Source organism: Nipponia nippon, unplaced genomic scaffold (assembly GCF_047370975.1).
Source record: "Nipponia nippon isolate SJK-2023a ecotype South Korea unplaced genomic scaffold, ASM4737097v1 scaffold_30, whole genome shotgun sequence".
NCBI classification, from domain to species: Eukaryota; Metazoa; Chordata; class Aves; order Pelecaniformes; family Threskiornithidae; genus Nipponia; species Nipponia nippon.
Window position 1 is genome coordinate 5947296 of NW_028262348.1, and position 16874 is coordinate 5964169.

General features: G+C 60.7%; 1 protein-coding gene across 1 annotated transcript; it reads left to right on the forward strand.

The window, feature by feature from the left end:
* Window positions 1-1380: 1380 nt before the first annotated feature.
* PRODH (proline dehydrogenase 1) lies at window positions 1381-13450 on the forward strand. The gene is made up of 14 exons (XM_087768794.1): window positions 1381-1683; window positions 2013-2221; window positions 7764-7798; window positions 8138-8287; window positions 8431-8495; window positions 8904-9020; window positions 9188-9267; window positions 9543-9624; window positions 9876-9968; window positions 10078-10224; window positions 10401-10576; window positions 10668-10766; window positions 11167-11255; window positions 12430-13450. Exons 1-14 carry the CDS (start codon window positions 1381-1383, stop codon window positions 12615-12617), a joined length of 1833 nt encoding a protein of 610 aa, XP_087624920.1. The 3' UTR covers window positions 12618-13450.
* Window positions 13451-16874: the final 3424 nt, after the last annotated feature.

Here is a 16874-nt window from a genome sequence, read left to right on the forward strand (position 1 = left end):
AGGACATGGTTTCCCACCCCTGCAAACCTCCCAGGTCTGCTGCTGACTGCTCCCCTCCTGCCTGGCCGATGCTGCCTGCGCTGAGCATCCCCAGGCACAAGATGTCACTGAGGAGCTGGGTTTGGGCAGGTCTGCATGAGCCCGGAGTCGTCCTCCGGGAGCCACTGCAAAATTGGGGCTGGAGAAGTCGGCATGGAGAGGGGACACGGTCACAGAGAGGGGACATGGGCACGGAGAAGGGAAGTGGGCACGGAGAAGGGATGTGGGCATGGAGAGGGGATGCACCTGTGAGACTTGCTGCTGGAAAACAGTCCTGCAAAAAGGAAGGGAGGTCCGTGCTCTCTGCTCCCCTGGCCGAGAGTCAGGAGCGTATCTGGCCACGGGGTGCCAAGGAGGTGCTGGGTGATGTCCGGAGTTCGGCACTGGGTGCGCCTGGCAGGAACAGCTCAGGCAAATGCCTGCCAGGAGCGGCACCGACACTCGGCCCTGCCTGGGAACCTCCCAAGGCCCTGCCGGCCCTCTCCACGGTGGGGCTCCACGGCGCAGGTGAAGCCCAACTGCCCCAGCCCATGCTGAGGGAGCCCGTCTGCTGGCTCAAGCAGCCCCAAGCACCCCTGCACTCATGAACCGTGACCAAACGAATGAGGATTCAGCTGAAACCCTCAAATCATTCATGCACAGACCAGGAGGAGCAAGCACAGGGGCTTCGAGGAACATCTCTCCCATAACAGGTCCCTGGGCTCTGAGATACCCTGCCCAAGGGCCTCCCAGCTTTGCGGGCTGGACATGCCACAGCCTGCCCCAGATTGCTATGAAGGGACTGGGACCCTTTTGGGGCACCCTTTGACCCTCCCTGGGGCTGCTCTAAGCGGACAGAAGCCCCTTGGCCCTGCAGGGTTGGCCCCGGTGCTCCCCTCAGGGCCGCTCTGGTGGGATGGGGACCACTTCAGGGCTCCCTTGGCACCTCCATATCTCTCCCTGGGGCTCCTCCAGGGGCACGGGGTTCCCTTCACCTCTCTTCAGGACTGCTCCAAGGGGACAGGGCTTCCATCAGCCTCACCCGGGGCTCCCCTCGGGCCGCCCCTGCCCGTCTATGCCCTCCCCGGGACTTCTCGGAAGGGATGCGCCTCCGGGGGGGCGGAGGGGACCTGCCCCGAGGGGATGGGAACGGGGAAGGCAGCAGGCTGGGGGCTGCGGGAGAGGGGCCCCGCCGGGCAGGGTGGTGGTGGTGCCGGTGCCGCGGCAGACCCGGAGCGCGGGGCGGAGCGGGGGCCCCGCGGCCCTGGCGGGCGCGGCCGTGTCGGCGGGGAGCCCCGGGGGGCGGCGCCGGGCGGGCCGTACTTAAGGCGGCGGCGCGGTGCGGGCGGCCTCGCCGTGCCCATGGCTCCAGCGAGCGCGGCTCGGGCGCTCTGCGCCACCGCCCGCCTGGGCGTTCCCCGCCGCCCGCGCTCCGCGCCCGCCGCCGCTCCCCGCGGGGCCGCTCCGCCGCCGGCTGCGGGCAGGGGGGCCCGGCCGGTGCCGCCGCCTCCCCCTCCGCGGGGTGCGGAGCGGGGACCGCCGCCCGCCGTGGATTTCGGGGACCCGCGGGAGGCGTTCCGCAGCAAGAGCAACGGGGAGCTGCTGCGGGGGCTGCTGGTGCTGGGGCTGTGCACTGTGGGGCCGCTGGTGGAGCACAACCGGGAGGTGGGTGGCGGGGGGCGCCGGTCCCCGGCCGGGGGGGCTGACCGCTCCGGGGGAGTGGGCGATCCCGGGCAGGGGGGTTCCCGCTCCGGGTGGGGTGCCAGGCCTGGGGGGCTGCCTGCTCCAGGGGGGATGCCGGTCCCAAGCCGGGCGGGGGGGCTGCCGGCTCCGGGGGTTGCCATTCTCGGACCGGAGGGGGGGGGCTCCGGCTCCGGGAGGGGTGCGCCGGTGCCGGGCCTGGGGGGGCTCTTGTTCCGGGGGGGGGCGTGGGGGAGTGTCCGCTGCGGGCCGGGTGCTGGCCGGCGGGGCGCTGAGTTGCCGTTGTCCCGCAGCTGCTGCAGGTGTGCCAGCGGGTGCTGGGGCAGACGCTGTTCGAGCGGCTGATGAAGATGACCTTCTACGGGCAGTTCGTGGCCGGGGAGGACCAGGAGGCCATCAAACCGCTCATCCGGCGGAACCAGGCCTTCGGCGTGGGCGCCGTGCTGGACTACAGCGTGGAGGAGGACCTGAGCGCCGAGGAGGCCGAGCGCAAGGAGCTGGAGTGAGTGCCGGGCCGCGGCGGCGGGAGGGCGCGGGCACGGCGTGCAGCGGGCGCGGGACTTGGCCGCTCTGCGATTGGCTGCGCCCGCCCATCCCCCCCGCTCCCATTGGCTGCGGAGCCGGGGCTGCGATGCGTCACCGCCCCGCCTCCCGCTGCGCTCCCCGGCCCGGGCATCGCCCCCGGCCGCCGCCCCTCGTCCTCCCCAAACGCGCTGGGGGGCTGCCCCCCCCCATCCTCCCTCCCGGGGGGCTGCCCCGCCCCACACCGGGTCCTGTCCCCCTCAGCCCCCCTGCGCACAGCGGGGTGCTGCCCTCCACGCTGGGGTGGTGCCCCCTGGGCTGCTGCACCCCCTCTGTCTCCATCTGTTCCCCCTGCACACACTGGGATGCTGCCGCCCCCGGCCAGGGTGCTGTTCCTCTCCACCCTCCTGCACACACTGAGGTGCTGCCCACCTCTGTTCCCCCCCCATCCTCTCTGGGGTGCTGCCCTTCTCCACCCCCCTGCATGCACTGGGGTTAGACCCCCATTCTTCATTCTCTCCACACTGGGGTGCTGCACCCACCCCACTGCACACACTGGGGTGCTTCCCCCCTCTACTCCCTTTCCCCCCTCTACTCCCTTTCCCCCCTCTACTCCCCTTCCCCCCCCCGCTGGGTTGCTGGTCTCCTCTTCAAGGGTGCTTCCCCCTCCATCCCCCACCCCATCCCGCACCATTTCCACCCCCCTCAAGCAGGGGTGGTGTTCCCCCCCCCCCCCCCCAGGTCGCACCCCCTTCCCACACTGCCCCCTTCCTGCCCGGGCAGCGTTCCATGCCTGCTGCCCTCTGCCAAGGGCAGGCGCTGGCCCAAAGCTGCTGGTAACTTTCCACTATTTGGGCTCCAGTTTTGGGCAGCTCAGCTCACCCTATCGATGGGCTGCTGGCTGGCACCCATGATCACCAGGGTGGGCGGTGTCCCCCCCACCCAGGAGAAGGGTGGCCCTGCCGGCAGGCGCAGGCTGGGGATGCAGTGCTCCGCCGGGCAAGGCTGCAACAGCCCTGTGTCCCTGTCCACAGCCAGGGACACCATCTGGCTGCCACATGCTTGTCACATGATGTTAAAAATACAATGGAAACAGCTTTTTGGGGTGACTTGCAAGTGGGGTTTCCGGTTGGTGTGGTGATGCAGGTGCTGCTGCTGGACTCCTCCCAGCCAGCGCCAGGAGCCTTATCTCTGCTCCCCACCTGGGCACTGCTTATCGGGGACCCCCCCCATTGCTGCTTGTCACTGCTACTGGAAATCCCTGTCAGTGCGAAGGTCCTGCCTTTGCAGGATGAAAAAGAAAAGGGCTGTGCCCATCCCAGCCCTTTGCAGATTGAGCTGTAAACTGCTTTTTTTTTTAAATATAAAAGCTTTAAAATACCCTGCTTGTAGCCTGGGGAGGGGGGGGTGGCTCTCTTGAAGGCATGGAGCAGTGGTGTTTTCAGGAACAGCTGGTTTCTTCCCTGGGCATGCAGCTGTGGTCTGGGCATGCAGCTGTGGTCCGGGCACATTGCTCAGCATCCCTGTGGGGCTGAGCTGGTGGTGCTGGTGCTGCCAGGCTGTGCCTATGCCAAGTGCTTCCTGTGGTTGACCACCAAGGGCTTTCGTGGGCAGGCTCTGCCTGCACCTGTATTCTGCCTGCTGATGGTGGGGTGTAGGTGGTTTGTGAGCTGTCTGGGCTACGCTAGCCCTGCCCCGGAGCAGATTTGGGGGTTGCATGCGTGGGACTCCTTGCTAGGTGAGCTCTACCTGTGCTCTGTCGGTCATTCCCACCCAGGAGAGCTTGGCAAAACCACACACTGGACCCTACCACCCTGCCCAAGGCTCAGCAGGATTTGCTCCATCAAATGGGCAGAGAAAAAAAAATGCCATCCTGGTGGTCACCCAGGGATGTCACAGAGCAGGGACAAAGCCCAGGGGAGGCAGGGGTGGCATTGGAAGGGCTGTGTTGAACCCTGGCCTATGCCAAGCATCGTTCTGGGTCCTCCTTGGCTCTGTTCAGGGGCAAAACCCCAAATTACCAGTGCTTCTGCCAGGGATGGTGCCGAGCTGGGCTGTGCATGGTTGAGAGGGGTGAGTGTTCCAGGGCTTGTGGCTGCTGGACTCGGGAGCTGCATCCTTCCCTGCCATGAGCGCTTTGGGGCTTTGCCCCGCTGCCAGCCAGGAAGCAGATGTACAAACCAGATGCAGCCAGCTGGTTTTTTTGGCCTCCTGGTGCCATCTGCTGTTGTTTCCCCCCAGGCAGAGCTCCTGCAGGCAGAACTGTGCTGGTTTTACCAGTGCAGCCTGCTCCTCTGCAGCAAGCTGAAGATTACAGCAGAGAAATGCCCTTTTCTCCCCAGCAATGGGCCCTGGCTGCTCCTTGTAAGAGGCTTTCCGGTTGGGAACAGCAATGCAACGCGGGCAGGCACCGGCTTATCCTGTCTGCTGCAGGCTCATACCTGCCCTGTCCTGCCTGGGCTGGCATCCAGCACTCTGACAGCTTGTCCCAGGAGTCCTTGGCTGTGTGCTGAAGGCTGCTGTCAGGTCGTGGTGGCGCAGCTGGAGAAAGGTGTCCTGCGGGCAGGATACTGCTGCTCCGTTCCCTGGGCAGCATGTGGGCTGGGGGCTTCGGGATGGGTGCAGCCCTGGGTGGGATGTGGAGAGGCAGTGCTGTGGCTGGGCAGGGGCTTCTGCTCCCCGTGGGGGGGGAACAAGGAGGTCCCCCCCCATAGTGGAGGTGGTTGTGGTCCCCTTGCAGCCTTGGGGCTGTTGCTGGCCCATGGACATCCCGAGCCAGGAGATGGGTTGGGGTTGTGCTAACATGGGGAAGGACAATCCTGCCTGCAAGTGCTGTCAGACACCCCGAACGACTCTGCCACACAGCATGTGGACTTTGCTTTCTCTTGAGATTTCTTGTGTGGACACCTGATATCTGCCCCAGCATGGGATTGTGATCTAGCCTGGCTAATCAGCCTCCAAAAACCACCTCCTCCCCTTCTCCTCCTGCTCCCAGTGCTGCTGCCACCCATGCCCAATGCTCTGCCTGCACGTGCTGTGGGTCCCTGGGATCACGGGGTAGTTTATTTAGCTTGAAGCTGTGCAAGGAGGTCCTGCAGTGGTCCTGGGCTGCTGAGTGCTGGCAACTCATGCATGGGGTAGGCTCGAAGGACTCTCTTCTGCCAAGAGCTTTGCTTTGTTCCTACCTGCAGGGTTTTAAGCATCACCTGTAGCTCTGGTCTGGGCTTCATGTGACCAGGAGTTTTTCCTTGGATGTGGTAAATCAGGGACATCTTCTCCCTGGTGTTCCCTCATCCCCTCTGCCAGACCTATCTGCTGACAAGCAAAGTAAAGACACTGTGCTCGTGGCACTCTCCTGGTAACCTCCAGGGCAAAATGGATTATTGCCTACTTATTTCTGACAAGGGGACCTTTGTGCTTCTCCCTGAGATTGCTTATTTGAGCCTGATCAAAAACTTCCTGAAAGCCCAAGTCTGCTGTGTCAGCTGCATTACCCTTCCCAGCAATCCAGCAGGCTGCATCAAGTCTTCACAGCCTGCTTTGCAGTGCTCGGAGGGCTTGGTTTGTGCATGCTGTGGGCAAGTGTGAGCTCCCAGGTCCTAAGCGTGCCTTGCAGGTGGCTCCTTTCTGGTTACAGCTTGCCAGAAACGTTTGGGCAGTGCCTGGAGATGTGTCCTGCTCTGGGAGACTTGCTCTCGGTTTGCAGAAGGGGTGGCCAGGTATAAACTGGGTTAAGTGGCACTTGCTTGGTGTAGGAACGGCTTTGCTGGCCAAGACTAATATTGCAAAGAAAGCAGATGATATCCAGAAAGAGCTATTTCTTCAGCTGAAAGGAGCTTCTTTTATTTTGCTTGATGCAGAACAATAAAGTGAGCACCATGGCACTGCTTTGAATGCCCCCCTCGGGGATGAAGGGCTCAGTGCAGTCATGCAGCAGGAATGCTGCTGAAGAGGGTGTGTTTGTCTTCAGGAACACAAACCACTTCACATTCAAGGGTGCTGTTTGCTAATTTAGCTGTGTGCATTCACCCTGGGTAGGTCGGACGAGGCTTTGCTCCCTGCCACTTGTCCCCAGCATCTTGGGTGTTGGATGCAAGGTGTGCTCTGGGGTTCAGAGCTGTCCTGCTGTGCTGTGGCTGGGACCTGCCTGCAGGACCCGTCTCTCCTGACATGTCTTCAGAGTCCCAGCAGCATGTCCAGCTGAGGCCTTCCCCTGTACCACACTGCCTGCTCCAAGGGGACCTTCCATCCCCTGTGGGCTTTGCTATTGCATCCCATCCCTGTGTGTATGATGTCTCCTCCTTCCTTTCCTCCACCGTCTGTATTCAGGGGCAGAAAGCTTCTTGACCTGTCCTCAGGGTAGCATAATCATGGAGCAGAGCCTTCCACACATGGTGCCTGCTGCTCCCTGTGAGCTCTAGCTGCTCCTGCCCTGGTTTATGCCAGGCTTTGCTGCACTTTGAGCAATGTGAGGCTCTTCCTGGCTCTGGGGAGCAGGAAGAAAGGGCTTGTCTCTGCTTGTTTATGCTTCCAGCAGCCCCTAATCCCTGTCACAGGGTTTCTGTGTGGGAGAACATGTTCCGGGACCATGGCACGTGCCTCTCCGCTCTCTTGTGCAAGTCCTCTGGCTTCAGCTGGGTGGTTTTGCTGCTTGCCTCACAGTGTGTTTTCCCACTGTTAGGCATAGCCGATTTTGGGACAGTGACTCCAAGGCATGGATCTCCTGGAGGAGATGGCTCTGCTGTTGCTCAGGGATGCTCTCCAGGGGCGGGTAGTGTTCCTGGGTGAGACCTCTGGCCTGCAGGCTGGATTTAGGGTGTCAGCAAGAAGGCTTAGCTGTTCAAGCTCAAGGAGGATCTCATGACTTGGCCAGCGTCCCCTTGGGACAGCCCTGTTATCTCTGTGGCAAAGAGCTTGGGCTTGAAATTACATCCGAGGTCAGCTGGAGTTTAAGCTCAGACCTTGTTTGTAAGTTGTTGGCTAATGCCAAGGTGCAGAGTAACGCAGGGCAGCTGAGCTGCAGCAGGGCATCCTACATCTTGATGTGCCCTGAGTCTGGAGGAGCTCCTTGCTTCGTGGTTTGGCCACTGGTGCCTGTAGGGTGGGGAGGTGTTGGGATGAGGTGCGGCACACCACCACGGTGAGGACTGTGGGCTGGTGTGGTAGAGACAGAGCACCCAGCCCCACCAGGGCTGACCTTGTCCTTGCTGTGGGGTGGGCTGTTTGAGAGCAGCTCTGGACCCTGGGACAGAGCATCCTCCTTGTGCTGCCTCAGGGCCTCCAGGTAACACTTGCCTGGATGTTGAAACCCTGTTGCCTTCCATGAGCGGGTTTGGGGCATCTGACCAGCCAGTGGAGCTCGCACTGAGCAGCGTTTGATCCATTGGCAATGGGATGGCAAGGGAAGACCAGGGTCCAACGCCAGGCTGGTGGTGGGGCAGCCTCGCAGCTGCCCTGGCCACCAGCATGGGGTTGCGAGGGGTTGCTGACCTGGCCCTTATCTTCCCTGTTTCTCTTCTTAGCTCCTGCACCTCTGCAGCCGAGAAGGAGATGGGAGGTGAGTGACCCAGCCTCTCCTGCTGACAGAATATCTGCCTGAAGGTCCAGCTGACCCAGGCACTGTGGGCCTGGTGTGGGGGAAGGACCCAGCTCCCACAGCCTCAAAACACGAGCTGGATGAAGAACATCTCGGTTCTTGGCCAGCCCTGCTCCTCAGCAAAGGCTGAGCCCTTGCTCAGGCAACAGAGTAGCAGGCAGGGCATGTTGCAGCCCTCGGGAGCTCTTTTGAGGTCCAAGACAGAGCCCCTCTCCCCTGTGCCCATGGCAGAAGCTCTCGGGGAGGCTTGTAGGAGCTCAGCAGGGCTGTGTGGCCCATCTCCATCCTCTTCCACCCCAGGAGCAGAGCAAAGAGAGAAGCAGTACCGAGCCCATCGGGGATTTGGGGATCGCCGCGGTGGGGTCATCAGTGCCCGCACGTATTTCTATGCTGACGAGGCCAAGTGTGACCAGCACATGGAGACTTTCCTCCGCTGCATCGATGCCTCAGGTAAGTGCTCCACATGTTCTGAGCAGCCCCACTGTGCTTAGGGACTGCAGGGAGCCTGCAGCCCACCGCTGTATCTCGGGTACCTCCCTTCTGCCCAAGCACCCTGCCTGTCTGGCTAGCTCTGTCTGTGTGGCTCCATCCAGGTGGCAGCTCAGAGGACGGCTTCTCGGCCATCAAGCTGACTGCGCTGGGCAGACCTCAGTTCCTGGTGAGTGCTATAGCTGTGACCGGGGCAAGGTGGGTCAGAGCCAAGGCTATGGATGATGCATCTGGAGGGGGCAGGTGCTTTGGGGTGCCAGGCTTGCTGCAGTGGTATCTCTACTGATGGCAGAGAGGAGCAGGCACCAACAGGCTGTCCCCTGTGTGCCTGAGACCACCCTGGAGACCCTGCCTCAACTTTAGGGGCACATGAAGAGCTCAGAAGTTTAGAGGTGCCAGCATGAGGGCGTGTGGGGGTCTGTACTGTTAGGCTTAGCCCCTGCTTGGCCAAGGTCCCCTGCTGTAGGGTCCAGGTCTGTCTCAGATTGGGCACGATCCTGCAAAGCCTCCACTGCAGGATGCTCTGAGCCAGCTGGGCTCCAGCCCAGCTGTCTCACCTAGAGCTCTGTCCCTGTAGCTGCAGTTCTCAGAGGTGCTGGTGAAGTGGCGGAGGTTCTTCCATCAAATGGCTGCAGAGCAGGGCCAGGCTGGGCGAGCAGCGCTGGAGATGAAGCTGGAGGTGGAGAAGCTGCAGGTGAGGCGAGTGATGTCCAAGGGAGGAGGCTGTGCTGCCGGAGATGTGCTGCTGGAGGTGGCTGGTGGCCGTAGGGATCCCAGAGCAGCCCTAACCTGTTACACCTCTGAGCCTGGAGCAGTAAGACTCCTGTAGCCCCTTGGCGCTGATGCTCCTTTTGGTGGCAGGAGGCCCTGGCCAACCTCGGCATCGCGACCAAGGCAGAGAGCCAGCACTGGTTCACAGGCGAGAACCTGGGTGTGAGCGGGTAAGCTGCCTCTGACCTGGGGGGTGCTGCGGGATGGGGACGCTGGGGGACCTTGTCCCTGTTCTTGGGGCAGTGGGGTAGCAGCAAGGAGAGGCCTCCAAAGGCCAGCGCTGGCTCAGCACAGCAACCAATCAGAGAGGAGGTTTGGGTGGAGGTGACAAGATGGGTCATGGTGGCACATGCTGTGCACCTGGCTTGCTGGTGGGGGCTGGGAGCTGGCAGAGACCCCCCTGCCCCTGCAAGACACCAGTACAGACCTGGCTCTCTGCTCCCAGCACTGTGGACCTGCTAGACTGGAACAGCCTGATCGACAGCCGCACCAAGCTCTCCAAGCTGCTGCTCGTCCCCAACATGCAGGTGGGTACCCTTCTCTGCCACCCCTGGAGTGGCCCCACAGGGAGGGCGCTGCCAGTGCCTGTCCCTGTCCCCCATTCTGGTCCCCTGCTGCTGCTTCAAGGTTAGGGTGCTGCAAGGACTCATCCCTCTGTGTAGTCTGCCTCCTCCCTGCCTTTGGCCACCAACGCGTGCCTCCCTAGTGCGGGTTTCTGTCTCCTGTGGGCAGGGTTGGCCATAGGCAGGCAGGGTGCCACAAGCTGATCTCGTTTCAGACCGGGCAGCTGGAGCCTCTGCTCTCACGCTTCACTGAGGAGGAGGATCTGCAGATGAAGCGGATGCTGCAGCGGATGGACGTCCTTGCCAAGGTCAGGGGTGCTAGGGCTGGGGGAGCTGGGTACAGGCGCCACCACAGAGAGGGGAGGTGTGTGGCAGGTGGCCCCATCAGACCAACCTGCATGTCATTCACCCCCCCAGAGAGCCACGGAGAAGGGCGTGAGGCTGATGGTGGACGCGGAGCAGAGCTACTTCCAGCCAGCTATCAGCCGCCTCACTCTGGAGATGCAGCGACGCTTCAACAGGGATCGGGCGATCATCTTCAACACCTACCAGTGCTACCTGAAGGTGAGATCCAGCAGGAAGCTGGGCAGGAAGGATCTGCTGGAGCAGCTGGGCGGAGACCTTGGCTCCTGAAGCCACGGCAATGCAATGGCACAACTCCAGGGCTGGCTGGCTGGAGGTGCAGGGTGGAGGTGGCACTGATGTGATGAGCCTGTGCCATTTCTTCCATCTGGTCCCAGGAGGCTTACGACAATGTGACGGTGGATGTGGAGCTGTCGCGCCGGGAGGGCTGGCACTTTGGCACCAAGCTGGTCCGTGGCGCCTACATGGAGCAGGAGCGGGAGAGGGCAGCCCGGATTGGCTATGAGGATCCCATCAACCCCACCTACGAGAAGACCAATGAGATGTACCACAGGTAGGGTACAACCCTAGCCACGTTCCCCCTTCCCACCCCACCGGGCACAGGCTCCGGTGGCCTCACCACGCAGTCTCATACTGTCCTACAGGTGCCTGGACTATATCCTGGAGGAGATCAAGCACAGCCGGAAAGCCAATGTGATGGTGGCATCTCACAATGAGGACTCGGTGAAGTTCACCCTGCGCAGGTGGGTGCCGGGGAGACGGCATGGTGCGGCAGGGACTGGGGGCTCGAGGGATGTGGGGGCCTAGCAGAGCTGCAGTGAGATGTGCTGTGGCTTGTCAGGTCTCCTCTCCGCTCACTTGGTGGGATCCTAGCTCCCATCTGGTGCTCAGGGCTTCGGTTGAGGCTCGGAGCTGGGGCGCAGCACAGTAGCCCACAGCGGCTGCAGACCTGGCCCCATGGCCCAGCCCAGAGACTGTTTTAAAAACAAATCCCTCAAGTCCTTGCATCCTGGCATCCATCTGGGATGCGGTCAGTGCTGTGCTCTCATACATGGAGATGATCCCCGCTCCTCTGGTGGGGCATGCTGCCTCTGCGTGCTCTGCTGTCTCTGCTCTTCCCTAATGCCAAGGCTTGGCTTGCAGGATGATGGATCTTGGCATCCATCCCTCGGAGAAGAAGGTGTACTTTGGGCAGCTGCTGGGCATGTGTGACCAGATCACCTTCCCCCTGGGTGAGTGCTGGGAGCAGGGGGGACTTGGCATATGTGCTCCTGCCGCACCTTGACCCCTGGGGTCCCCCTCAGCAGCTGCTGTGGGGTCTGAAGGATGGATGGAGCCTGGCTATGGGTCTGTCAGAGCAGGACTGGCTGAGGACAGTGCCTTGTTGCCTCTTCTGCAGCTGTGTGGAGTGCTGTGACCCCTGTACGGGGTTTGAGGAACATGTAGATGGGGATATAGATGGAGAATTACATCTGTCTCTTGGAGGCCCCATGAGACCATGGTGGCTGGGCAGGGAGATTCCTGCTTTGCACTACGAGCTGAGACTGGGGTACTCCTAGATGGGGCAGAACCAGGTCCTGGCAGCCAGCAAACCCCTCATGTACCTCCTTGGTCTGGGAGTGTTGCTTTGCTCTGCTGGAGGTGCACACCAAGTTCTGGGCTCTCTGCTAGCGGGTTGGCAACAGGCTCTTGTGTGACCTTGTCCTCTCCTTTGCTGCTGGCCCAGGCAGCAGAGCAAAGCTCCCAGGGGCTCGGACAGAGGGACATGCAAGGGTCCAGGTAGCCCAGCTCAGGTCAGGGACTGATCCCCCTGCCTGCACCAGTGTCCGGAGTGGAGACCTGAGGCCAGGAGAGCAGCAGGAGGCAGGCCGGGCAGTTGTCCAGTGTGGATGCTGCTCTGTCCTGGAGTTCCCCTTGCAAGTGGGGTTTGGCTGCCTGTCTGCAACCTCCTCTGGTCATGCTGGAAAAATGTGTTAACTTGATGTTTCTGCTTGAATGCTTCTTGAATTGGCCCGGCCCTGGCTGCCGACATTCCCAGGGCTCCCGGTGACCTCGGCCTGCTCCCCCCGGCGCGTTCCCAAGCTCCCCGTGCTGAGCCGGGGAGGGACGCACTGCCGCTCCCCCTGCCCGGGCAGGCTCAGCCAGGACTGGCTGGGGCGCTCCCAGGCTTCCCCTCCCCGGTGCTCAACCGCAGCCTCCGGCCGCTGCGACCCTCCCACTCGCCATCCCTAGCTCCATCGGCACAGCCCAAGAAGTACGGGAGAGGCTTTTTCCTTTTTTATCTATTTTTTTTTCTTTTTTGCCTTTTTTCTTTTTTTATTTTTTGCCTTTCTCCTTTTTTATTTTTTGCTTTTTTCTATTATTTTTCTTTCTTGGTACTTCCCTGACCTGCCTCTCTCCCTCCAGGTCAGGCTGGCTTCCCTGTCTACAAGTACGTGCCCTATGGCCCGGTGAATGAGGTGCTGCCCTACCTGTCCCGGAGAGCCCAGGAGAACAGGGGCTTCATGCAGAGGGCAAACCGGGAGCGGGACCTTCTCTGGAGAGAGGTCAAGAGGCGGCTCCTCACCGGCAGCCTCTTCAGCCCCAACCACTAACCCCACCTGTGGCATCCAGCCTGGGGTCTGTTGTGCCTTCACCTATAACCACTATTGCTGTTACCCATTCTAGTTCTGCTGCAATTTCCCCCCAGCACCCTTTGCCCTGGGAGGGGAAGCATCCTTGTTGCTGTTTGAACCATACTACTGTAGGGTTGCCCCAGCTGGCACTGCCCTGAGGGATGTCCCTCTGCCATCCCAGGGGCTCCTGAGCTGTGCTTGCCCTGGGCTCTCTCTGGGGAGATGCTGGGGTTTCCTTCCAGCGTTCCCTCACCTCAGTGAGTGCTGTCCCAGGGTTTTCCCCTTGCAGGGTTGCACGGGGAGGTTTCGCTGCCTGTTTCATGCCACAGGCTCAGGTCCAGGGTGGGCTGGGTGACCTGGGGACAAGCTGGCCTCAGCCAAAAGCTCTTCCAGTCTCTGCCAGGGCTGGGGCTTGGTCTCTTCCAGCTCCATGGAGGCAGACGCCAAAGCAGAGGCCACAGTGACCTGTGAAGGGTCACTGGGCAGGGGCAGGATCGGTCCCTGCTACCTGTCCCAGGGCAGACACTACCTGGCTGCTTACCAGCTTTGCACAGCCCAGAGCTGGGCAGGACCAGGCTCTCCCCTCATCCCACCAAGCTGGGCAGAGCCAAAGCTGCCCAGGGTTGTCTGTCCTCAGTGGGGCAGGAGGGGTGAGAGGAACTGGCCAGCAGTCCCAGCTCCGCTGCTGGACCAGGTCTGCTGCAGGCAGGGGTGATGGCCACGGGGAAGCACCAGGATCTGGACCACAGCTCAGCTCTGCTGCACACTGGATTTGCAGAGAATGGTGATGATTAAATCGTAACTGTTCTTGCTCCTGTCTCTCTCTTGGAGTTACTGGGCAGCTCCCTGTCCCTGGGCTCTGCTTCACTACCCTGGTCTCAAATAGGGGGTTAGTGCCTGTTCTCAGCCCCCTCCAGCTGCACCCTTTGGCCTGAGCCAGGGCCAGGGCTTGTGGAAAGGAGCTGGAAATGGGCTGCACCGAGTGAGGCCAAACTTCTCCAGGCCTGGGAATGGAGCAGCAGGGCGAGTTGCATGGGGAAAGAGCCCGTATCCTTGCAGCAACCATCTCAGCAGCCTTGTGCTCAAATGCCATGAGCAGCCCAAGTGCACACGTGAGCAGGGGTTTCTTCCATGGAGCAGAGCCTGGCTGCATCCCGGCAGGATGGTGATGGGCGCCTCGTATCATATGAGTCCCCACCGCTCCTCCGTGCTGCTCATGGAGGGCGGTGGCAGCTCTGAGAGAGCCTCTCCCTACCCTGAGATCTGCTTTTGGGGGACATGCACCCTGCAGGCTTTCACTGCCTCAAATTAGGGGCAGTTTCTGCTGGGTTCATTTTGGGCTCTGCAGGACCATGAGCATCTCTGGGCTTCCCTGCCTGACAGCTATAAGGCAGCATCTCCTTTTTCCCTGGGTTGTTCTCTCTACTTCTGGCAAGCTACTCAAGCCAAAGGGGTGAAGTTTAGGCTTTCCAGAGGCGTTCAGCTACTGCCTTTTTCCCTAGCTGAGTCTCCCATGCCTTAAAAAACACCTGGAGGAGCAGGGAGCATGGCTGGAGCATGGGGCCAGGGCTCCTGGTATTTAAAAGCAGTGCTGGAGCAGGCAGCAGCTGGGCTCCTGGTATTTTGGGGAGGAGAGGAGATGCGCTCCCAGCACCAGGCTGCCTCTCCAGCCCATGCAGGATGCTGCGGCAGTGGCATGGAGTGTGCTGCTGCCCCAGGGCCTGGGCTTTGCCGGTGTGGGTGGACCCAGGGCTGGCTGGATATATGAGCAGCTGTTGTCTGCTGCAGGCTTCTGCAAAGACGCCTGGCCACCTGCGTAGCTATTGCAGGAGCAGATGTTGCAGCTTCCATGCCAGCAGCTTCATGTATCTGTACACAGCCCCTCTTGATCAAAAGACTCCCTTTTTTGGAGTTAACCCCCTCCTCAGCACTCTTCCCAGGACAGACAGAACTTGTGCACCTCCAGGGCGCTCTGCAGCATGCCTCTGCTGTGCATGTGCTGCTGTTTGCAGGGGCTGCGTATGGGGTCGGGGTGCAGGATGCTGCCTCCTGTCTACCTAGGGCCCTGGATGCCCTTGAAACCCCCCAGATCCCCGTGTTCCCAGCAACCTTTATCCACGCTCAGCCAGAAAACCACAACCGCTCCTTTTATTTCTGGGTGTGTTTACCCAACCAAACCCTCCCTGTATCTCAGGCTTTCCCCACCCTTCCAGCTCTTGCTGCTGGAAGCTGCTTTCTGCTTGTCCCGAAGGAAGGGGAGGCATGAAACAGTGGCGGTTATGCCAGTAGCTGGTGCTGCAGCACGCTCGCTTGCAAGGATGCTGGCTACAGCAGCAGGGGGAGTTGCATGGGGAAAGAGCCCGTATCCTTGCAGCAACCATCTCAGCAGCCTTGTGTTCAAATGCTGTGAGCAGCCCAAGCGCACACGTGAGCGGGGGCTTCTTCCAAGGAGCAGAGCCTGGCTACGTCCCGGCAGGATGGTGATGAGCGCCTCGTATCGTATGACTCCCCGCTGCCCTGCCGTGCAGTCCTGCCCGGTGAAACAGCTGCAGAGATTTGCGAACCGTCAACAAAACATCATATTTTTCCTTAGTTTTGTGTTCAGAAATACTATAGTGCTGGGGTTTCTTTTTTCTCTGATATTTTCCAAAACACAGTTCAATGGGAGACAAGCACCTGGCGGGGCATTTCCAGCCTGAAATCTGAAAAAGGAACTGCAAACAGTGGTGTAATGGAAAGCATCAAGCTGTGCTTGCAGGGTGCTGGCACGGGCAACAGCCTCGCTGGGGTCAGAGGAAGAGGCAGGATGGGTGGCTGATACCCATGGGACGTGTGATTCCCCAGCCCTGGCAGCACCAGCCAGCGCAGACCATGATACCCCCCTGAGCACCGTAAATCCTCCCTCCGCCTCCTCCCCTGCAGCACCCTCAGCAGCTTCTCCAGCCTCTGGCTACCAACTGGCAGCATATCCTGAGGGACCAGCTTATCTCCCTGGCTATGGCCCAACCCCTGCCCTGGTGTGGGTTAGACCTGGTAAAAACAGAGCAGCACAGGACCTGCTGCCTTCAGGAAGAGAAAACTGTTTACTGAAGCCAGAAAACAGCCAAAATCAAAAGCGTCCTTGCACAAAGCAACAGTGTGGGAAAAGTGTGGCAGTGCGAGCCTGCCCTGGCTCATCTGGGGGGGGGGGGGGGGGGGGGGGGCAGAGGAGGACCAGGCACACTCAGCACAGCAGGAAGGTGATGGAGCAAGCAGATAGGAAGGGAATCCCGGTTATGGAAACAGCCAGAGCGAGGCCACAGCTCCAGGTGGGCATGGTTGCCAGGGGAGGCATGGGGATGCAACCGCTAAGCCTGGCTTCCTGCCTAACTTTGGAGTTAACTCCCTCCCCAGCCTGCTTTCCCAGACAGAAAGGGATGCTGAGCTCAACCCGGGGCTGAGAGTCATCCTGAGGAAACTCCTCACACATCAGTGCAGCCAAGCAGGGCCACCCACGTGTTTCTGGGCACCCTCCAGACAGGTCCTGCGAGTGAACTGGGGGACAGGGATGTGGAGCAGGGGAAGCTTCCCAGTGCTGCTGAATGTGCGGGAGGGGACTGGGGGCATGTGAAAGGTACTGGTGCTGCAGAGGGGAAAAAGGGGGGGCTACCAAATTGTCACAAGCCCATTTGAAAGCTCAGGTCTGAAAAGGAAAGTCGGTGGGTTATACTGGGTAAACCACCAGACCTTTCCTCTGCACCAAGGATGCTGCCAGTGGGATGTCAGCCACAATGTGCCGATACACCCATGGTACAGGGAATGGGGAAAAGGCAACCTCAGGTATGGTTACTGACATCCAAGTCCCCGCCAGTGGCCCAATGCCAATGTCACTCAGCGGGAAGGAGGAATGTGCCCGGCTTTGCCTTCCCAGCTTCATGCCACGGAGGGTCCTGGCTGCTCCCTGCAGTGGCCACAGGGCACCTGAGCTTGCTGCATCCTGCCAGACAAGGTGCTGGACCAGGATGTTACAAATCTGGACTGTCAAAATTGCAGGTTGTTGGTGGCTTCTGGGGAAGTCTCTGAAAGCCAATGCAAAGAACGCATGTTTGCAGGGGGTAGTCCTGTAGATTTGAAACCGTCTGTGCACTTTGCACAAGCTACTGCTCATGGCTGGGCATTGGGAGGTCAGCGAGACTCTTGCAGGCACATTTATTGGGATGTAACTGCAAAAAAGAATAATTCCCACCAGCAAGACCA